Source organism: Coccomyxa subellipsoidea (assembly GCF_000258705.1).
Source record: "Coccomyxa subellipsoidea C-169, whole genome shotgun sequence".
NCBI lineage: Eukaryota > Viridiplantae > Chlorophyta > Trebouxiophyceae > Coccomyxaceae > Coccomyxa > Coccomyxa subellipsoidea.
Window position 1 is genome coordinate 2,716,345 of NW_005178041.1, and position 7,987 is coordinate 2,724,331.

Genomic DNA, 7,987 nt, shown 5'->3' on the forward strand with positions numbered 1-7,987 from the left:
AGCATGCATCAATTATGTGACTATGACTCATCACCTGATAGAATTTTACAGAATTCTTCACCTAGTCTATGATGGCATATATCTGGCGGTGAAAGTAGCAATGTTGTCTCTTATCACAGGATCGCATCTTGTGCTTTATTTTTGTGCTAGATTTTGATTCGAAAATATTTTCTGACTGTAAGAATGTTTCCAGGGTCTTTCTCGGGAGTTCGTGCTGTAGATCGCGCTCAGAAGGTGCCCCAGTCATAAGGTTTTCCACCAGCAATCCATCGATGTTAGGGCAGGCGTGCGGCACCAGTCGCCCATGACACCTTTAGCCGGACGCGTTGTGGGAGCACTGGCCTTTCTGCTTCTTGTTGGAGCTGCTCTGTACGTGCCTGCAGAGCAGATCCGAGTACAGACCAAACGCCAGCTTCAGAATCAGCAGGCAGATCATGACCCACCAACTTTGAGATGGAGTTCTGATGACAACATCGCTTCTACTGATACGAGAAGTGAGGGCGTAATATCGCTGCTGAACATTGATTGATGTTACCCCAATGGGCCTGCACTAATTTGGCACGCGGTAACGTGGAGTCGCTGTAGCAAGATGTGAAGCGTGTGCGTTCAGAAGAGGAGGATGGGGGCAGGCTAGGCAGCGCGCATAGGAGCCTGCTTCAGCGAAGAAGGAGGCGGAGGGGGAAGGGTCAGGATGAAGCATGGTTGCAGCATCACCAGCAGCTGGTGAAGGAAGTTGAGGAAGCTGACAAGGGGAATGGGATTGATGTAGTTTTTTATGGAGACTCCATCATGGAGAGCACCAGGTACTCCCCACCAGACAGCCTGGCGTGTAGCTCATCATTGACTGGCCTTATTTGTGGCTTGACATCTGAGCTCTGGGGATGTTCAGAGGGACATACATGGGGAGCTCTTGGTCAGACTTTGGGCCTGTGAGGGACGTATGGGTCGAGGCTTTCGGCACAAAACCATATGTTGTGCACACACTGGCCATTGCAGGTGCGCTTCTACAAACCTGGGCTTGGCTTTGTGCTGTCACTCTCTAAAAAGCTCTAATCGGCAATCACTGATCTCTGCAATGTACATGCTGGTGTGGTTTGGGCTGTACCAGCAATAACAGAGAGTAGATGAAGCTATCATTGTGCGAATGCAGGTGACACAGTGCAGCGCCTATTGTGGCGGCTCAAGAACGGCGAGCTGCCGAGGAAGAAGCATCCTCGTGTTGCTGTGGTTCTGATCGGCTCAAATGACTTGGCCAGCCCCGAGTGCTCCACTTCTGGTGCCGCCAATCGCACAGCTGCTGAGCTGCGAGGCTTGCTGGTCTACATGCACAGGCAGGCCCTCTCCTATCCTGGCATTGCTCTGCTGAAATTACAAGCCGATTCAATTGCCTTGAACATACATCGTTACATATATCCATTATGCCATCCTTTTCAACATCCTGTCAATCAAGCATGCAACGCAGGAAAGAATATAGAAAGTCGGTTGGTCACTTGGAAATCATGTTGATACCGCAGGCGAATGCCCACAACCCAGATAGTGGGAATGGCGGTGCTGCCAAAGGGAGAGACGTGGCCGAACACATGCAGCAAAGCAATCACTGCTGCCAATGCACGGCTGAAGGCTTATGCAAGGGCCAACAGCCTGTGGCTGCACTATCTTGACGTGGGAGACAAGTTTCTGACCCATGTGGACAATGGGAATGGGCAGCAGGACATTGTCCCCTCTCTGCTCACCGCTGACACAGTCAGCCCCAGTTTTTATGGGATGCGAGTCATTGTGAAAGAGCTTGTCCCCCTGATCGACGTCCTCATTGCACAAAAGCCCAGCAAGCCCAAGACCGCCCAGGACGGCAGCAAAATCCACAGAGGTGAAAGGAGAAAAGTGACAAGGCTGGAACGCGCCGGCAGGCGGAAAAGCATGAGGGACAAAGCATCTGCCCAAAGGAAAGAGGAACTGGACAGCGCATATTAATGGCGCTCAAACGAGTTTTTGGGCTTTTGCCCTTGTTCTGGAGTTTTCTCGTGCTTGTTGTCAAGATACACTTGAGACATGCGCAGGTGCCTCCATGTGCGTTATGGTTAGCTGCTTACATGTGCAGCCATTGAGATGCACGATCAATTTTGAGCTGTACAAATTTATGAGCTGCAGGAGCATGCAGTCTTGTTGTCATGGTGTCCCCTTTGAAAGCAAAATAATATTTGCCCCTCAGCCCAGTCTGCTTGTACTTTGTGGCAGCCTGCAGGTTGCAGCCTGCACATCTGGCATCTTTTGACGGTCAAAACTTGACCCGATTTGGTTGCGTATGCCAGTGCTCGGAGGTTAAGGTTGAGAGACGGCCCAATAATTATGGGAAGACACATCACTTGCTTTTGACCAGTTAGCCTCAAATAAGGAGTTCAATAAAATGGTGTGTGCATGTATATGTCAGTCCCTTCTTTGCAAGTTATAGTCATATTAATCAAAAAGGAGGCGTTGCCCTCTAACTTACATGTATGACATGTCAATCCAGATTACGGTGCAATGAATGATCACTTGGGGAATGGAAATGGTACTGCACGTATATTACATTCACTGTGCAAAACACAACAGTTTGACGCGTCGCAGACTCTGACGAAGGACAACTAAACATTCACTGTGCAGCTACATTGCATAACTTACTGCAGCAGAAAAGCGCTAAATTGGATGCTGCTCATGACAAGTCCTGTTCACACAACTCACTCTCATCACGCATTATCACCTGTGGTTGCATCCCAAACGTGTAACAACAGAACCTCATTCTATAATACACTTGACAGTCAGAATTTGTTTCAGCACAGCACAACACAATCATGACCATGCCAATGTAGTGACCTATAAAATAGGCAAGAGGATCTCCTTGCGCCAAGCAATCCTCCACATCTTCTCCAGCAGCGCTAGTTCCTGAACTGCCGGTACTCAGCCTCAGCCGAGTATGGCGTCCACACAATCTTGCTAGGATCCACCTGTGCGCATTCCCAGCATCTCTCACACCACGAGCTCAGCTATTCACCCCGCAAGATCATTCATGGCTGCAAAAGGAGTTGCAGCATTCCGGCGCACAGGAGCGCCACAGAGGTCTGATGTACCAATCTGGTGCGGGTGGCTCGATTTATCAATAATTTGAGATAGGAAGACCCTCGACATCTGATCAGCCTTCTTGGTGTGCAAAGATGTCATGTGTTCTTGCTCTCACTCTCCTCACTAGGCTCTTGCGCGCTCTCTCCCTCCCTATCTCATCTGGTAATGTTCTTGGCAGAGGATGGGAGGCGCACTTCGAGGCCAGGAGAGCCGGCGGCTTTGAGGGTGCGATCGATGACGGATGGCGCGGCGCAGATGACGTGCTGCCCCTTCTGGTACTGGATGAGGTTGAGGTGCTGCAGGGTGCTGATGATGTCATCCGTCTTGATGGCGGTGATGTCACTCAGCTCCTTGATGGACACGCTGCCCTCGCGCACCTGCAGCACCTGCAGTGCAGCGCAGGCCAGAGCTAAGTATATGATAGAAGACGTGGTACTCCCTGGTCTTCAGTAAGTTCCGCCCCTCTACTAGCCATTACTGACCTCTTGCTTGCAAGGTGGCCGAATTAGTTCCTGCATGTTGCTTGTTGGAGGCCCCAAATAAAAATTGGAGGCAGCCCTTTCTCCCTTTCCAAGCTTGCTCTGCCTTGCATGTATCGTATACCTACTTGGTTATCTTGATCCTGGCATCTTACATCGAAAACATGCAAGATATTGCATGAAGGTGAAACAGGCAAAGCAACAGCGTCCCCGGCTTTGCTTGCGGATGGCAAGGGGAGGTCACCTTGAGCAGCTCGCGAGTCCAGTACCCTCTGTAGGACACGTTGCCCAGGTCAGACAGGGGCCGCTCAGGCGTGCCCACTTTGCCCTCAATCTTGGACAGCTCATAGCTCATCGCGATCAGAAACTTGCCGTAGCCCTTGCGCTGATATGATGGCAGCGTCAGGATGCAAGCCAGATTGTAGCCTTCCTCGCTGCACTTCTCCTTTGAGAAGTACCTGATGCACAGCCAAACCCACATGATTCAGAGTAATGGCCGCAAAGCATCTTTCAAGCCTCAAAATGCAGTTTCAACCATGAAATTCAACAGAGGTACAGGAAGCCTTGTACAGCCATCAAGACAATGATAATGAATTGACCTGCATGCATTGACAACAATCATTGAAGAGTGCTCACCCAACGATGTGGGATCCCCTCTCATCGTTCTCACAGAGGACATAGAACAGAAAAAGGTCCACGTCGTAGTAGAGCGTCTTGTGGTCCAGGAACAGCTTTGCCAGGTAGCACAGGTTCTGGCAGTACTGCTTCTCCTTCTTGCCATCCACCTGCTCAGAAGTCAGCTGAGTCAGCTCAATGATTTGCAGGACAGGGCCACAGTGTGCACAGCGCCGAACTCTCTGCGTTCAGGACAGTCAAATGAATGTGATGGGCAGAAGGGGTCGTGCCTCAAACATGGACACATTACGGCTGGTGTTGTTGCGATAGATCTCATCGCCGGGAGGGTGCTGCAGCTTGCACTTGCGCAGGTGGCGAATCATCTCGTCCCGGGTCTTGAAGAACGCCAGATCATACTCCGCAAAGTACAGACACTGCATGCAGCGCACACTTTGTCAAATTCGGTGTGACTGAGTCTTAATGAATACTGCTGTCAAGCCACATGTACATTGGCATGTGCAAGGGACGCAATCAGCTGGCACAGGCAAGAGGGACGGAGTTGACCTTGCAGTTGTTGTACTCGGGCGGGAGTGGTGAGAAGTACCACGTCTCCAGCTCATACCGCCCAAGCTCGATCTTGTCAACGTTCTTCACCTTAGTGAACTCCTCGTGCTGCCTCAGCTCGTTGGGATCAAAGTCGCCGTGGTGCTCATCCTCCAACTCATCCCCTGCCCTGCGCTTCTTTGACCTGCACACAACGATGTCCTCAATCTTCTCCCCATCCTCTTTTCCATTGTTGAATTTTATATCCCTGTGTGCAAAGGTGTTGCAGGTGCCCTGTTGGTTGAGCCTGTCCCATCTTCTATTGATGCGCTTGCCAGTAATGCATTGTTTTCATCATGACCAGTGTAACAGGCCAAGCAGCAGTGCCATGCTTGCTTGATGCACACGTAAGCTTGGGGACTGGATGGGGATTGGCCCAGCAAGGAAGCAGGAGGTTGTAGCAGCTCTCACCCTTTGTTGTCTGGGCCCTCAATGTCTGCCACGTCCACTGTGTTCAAATTCAAGTTCTCCAGCTTCACCCACTCATCCATCCTTCTGTTGACTGCAATGCCATGCAACATGTGTCACTGTGGCATCTGTGTAAGCTCCAAGGCAGGGACACTGAAAGCTGAAACTACCTCCTGAATTGATCCTCAATGTGGGCATGACACCTCCCTAAACAAGTAGTGACCTCCACGTCATGTCAAATTTATGAAAGTGCCACAGATGGGTGCACGCACATTTGAGGTAGTGCACATAGTACTCATGGACCTCAGAGCCATCCAACAGCCGCCTCTCCACCACCCTTGCTGTGTAGTACTCCCCATCTCGCCATCTGCAATCCACTCGCGTGCCAATTTGCAGCGGGAGTTGCACCTGCATGCGGATGCTTCATGAGTCATCATTTGACGCACTCCTGGAGCAGAGCAATCCGGCACACCATCAGGCCAGGCAGGCGCACATCTGCTAGGGCGAGAATCTCAGAGCGCCTGTCTACATCCGCCTCTGCAGCCTCGCCCTCCATGCTGACAGCCATGTCGCGCTGGTCCACCAACTGCTCAAGTTTGAGCTCTGCCTGGTCTGCAGCTGGCTGGGGAACACCTCCCATCACCCTCTTCCCCTTTCCAGCCCCCTGAGACCCGCAATAGTTGGGCATCAGAGATGAACTCTGTAGACCAAAGGACTGGTGGAGACTTGGGAAGGCACTGTGTTCTGAGAGTTGCACATACGTGGCTGGTAAGATGTGCCCCATCCAGCTCCATCTTGACCAAGGTGGCATCGATGCCTTGCTTATTGACAACGCCCGGCATTGGATTCCTATTCAGTCGTTCGCCGAAGTCTCTTTCTCCTTGCTAGTGTACAAGTGAGCGATCCAGGTATTGGTGATCCACCAAAACTGGACTTATTTCAAGTTTTGAACGTACGGAAAGAGCAATGGAGTCCCTGTAGAGCAACACGAGCAGCTATGGGCAAGAAAAACAGGAAGTCATCTCCTGGAGTCAGCTGCACCCTTCCCAGGATTGGAAGACATCGACCTCACGACAAGTCTTCTTATTTCCAAGTATTCAATTGGCCATCAGAGATACATCCCTGACACAGCAGAGCAGAAAGGAAAGAGTATTAAGCACGTGACTGAAATTAGTAATATATCATTCGCACTTCATCGTTTGGCCTTCTGGAACGCTCTTGAACAGAGACCAAGTCCTCAAGGGCCCAAAATACTGTACTATAACGTCAACTTCTGGTATACCCTGCGCAAAGGGCCCTCGACGCTGTCTGCCTCGATTGCACATCCTTGTTGAGACACATAAACCCATTGTATTCAGCACATATATTCTCGAGGGCAGACATGGCAGATCTCGTGCGAGCTGAATTTTGGGTGATCGAAGAGACTGACATGGAGATGCATCCATTCACGGTACTCATCATGTCCTACCTCTGCCAATCAGCGTCGCTGTGTCCATCCCTGCCAACAAGAGCTGCAGTCCAAATACTATGTGTCAAAATAAGGTGTTCTGTGATCTGCTTTTGCTGTCCTGTAAGGTATTATTTATTCGAGACTCAGCATGCCTTCTTGAAGAAGGGTTATCACAACATGCAGCAGGCAATCCCGCTCTTACGATTCATTATCATCGGTCGCAGGGCCTTGTGGATGCTGTGCGGCAAAACGATCTGGGTCGTGTGCGTGGCATCTTGAGCAGTGGCGTCGGGCTGGATAGTGCACCGCAACCACTCCCTCCAATGACACCTCCCCTGATCGAGGCAGTCTGTGCGGGCCACCGCGACATGGTGGAGATGTTCCTGGACGGGAAGGCCAGCTTGAACGCCCGCGATGTGGCTCTCGGTAGGATCACAGATCTGTGCATGTTCTTGGATAGCTTTTTTGGGATCCTATCTATAGATGCTCAACTTGAGCAGACCAGTGCGTTTTCCACAGGTGGCACAGCGCTGCATTGGGCAGCCGCGACAGGCAACAAGGAACTCCTGGCCATTCTGATGGAGCGCGCCGTGGATGTGAACAGCCCCTGCTATTCTGGGCAGACTCCCCTGCATGTGGCTGCTGCATGCGGCCATGACCACATCGTCCGCCTGCTGCTGTCCGACAATGCACAGCCAGACATCGGTGCGAATTTTGTCACAGTCATCTCATTCACTCTCTCTGCGCTTACATCCCGATGACCACCTTGTCCTAGCAGGGTTCTGACAACAGGGAAGGGTGATGCCCTTAATTGCTGATGAAGTCATGATGTTGGTGGGTGCGCAGTTGATCTGAGGGGAGACACGCCGCTGCATGAGGCTGCTGGAGCGGGGCATGTGCCTGTCTGCGACTCGCTGCTGTCTGGCCGAGCCAACCCCAATGTGGCCAACCTGGATGCCGAAACCCCTCTGCATGTGGCAGCCCGACGCGGCTACTCTGGCGTTGTGGAGGTGCAACCCCCACCTGCTTCCTCTCGTTCCATACTGTGTCATTCTGGGCACTTGTAGACGATTGATTACAGGACAATGGCAATTCATTTGCAAGGCATCATGGGAAACAGTTTGCCAAACGTAGCGAACGCACACTCATTCTTGATGTGCAATCTTCTTCACTTCTCTGCCACAATACGCCTCATGCAGTGTACACTGGGGAGGCCCCGGATTTGTTTAGGGCCAGTGTGGACACATGCAGGTCCTGCTGGCGCGAGGAGCATCCCTTGATGCAGCGAACAGTGCGGGCATCACAGCTCTGATCAACGCCGCCTTCTTTGGCCACG

The 7,987-nt window shown here is 51.6% G+C and overlaps 2 protein-coding genes across 2 annotated transcripts; one reads left to right on the plus strand and one right to left on the minus strand.

Annotated features, from left to right (window-relative positions):
• Window positions 1-881: 881 nt before the first annotated feature.
• On the plus strand, window positions 882-1,971 carry COCSUDRAFT_59300 (hypothetical protein; the record flags this gene model as incomplete). The annotated part of the gene is made up of 3 exons (XM_005651278.1): window positions 882-996; window positions 1,151-1,262; window positions 1,515-1,971. 3 exons carry the CDS (start codon window positions 882-884, stop codon window positions 1,969-1,971), a joined length of 684 nt encoding a protein of 227 aa, XP_005651335.1.
• A 941-nt stretch (window positions 1,972-2,912) lies between these two features.
• COCSUDRAFT_12516 (MYST family histone acetyltransferase) lies at window positions 2,913-5,615 on the minus strand (the record flags this gene model as incomplete). The annotated part of the gene is made up of 8 exons (XM_005651279.1): window positions 2,913-2,981; window positions 3,291-3,482; window positions 3,820-4,033; window positions 4,212-4,375; window positions 4,496-4,624; window positions 4,755-4,938; window positions 5,205-5,295; window positions 5,474-5,615. The coding sequence occupies 8 exons, from the start codon at window positions 5,613-5,615 to the stop codon at window positions 2,913-2,915; spliced, it is 1,185 nt and encodes a 394-aa protein (XP_005651336.1).
• Between the last annotated feature and the right edge of the window lie 2,372 nt (window positions 5,616-7,987).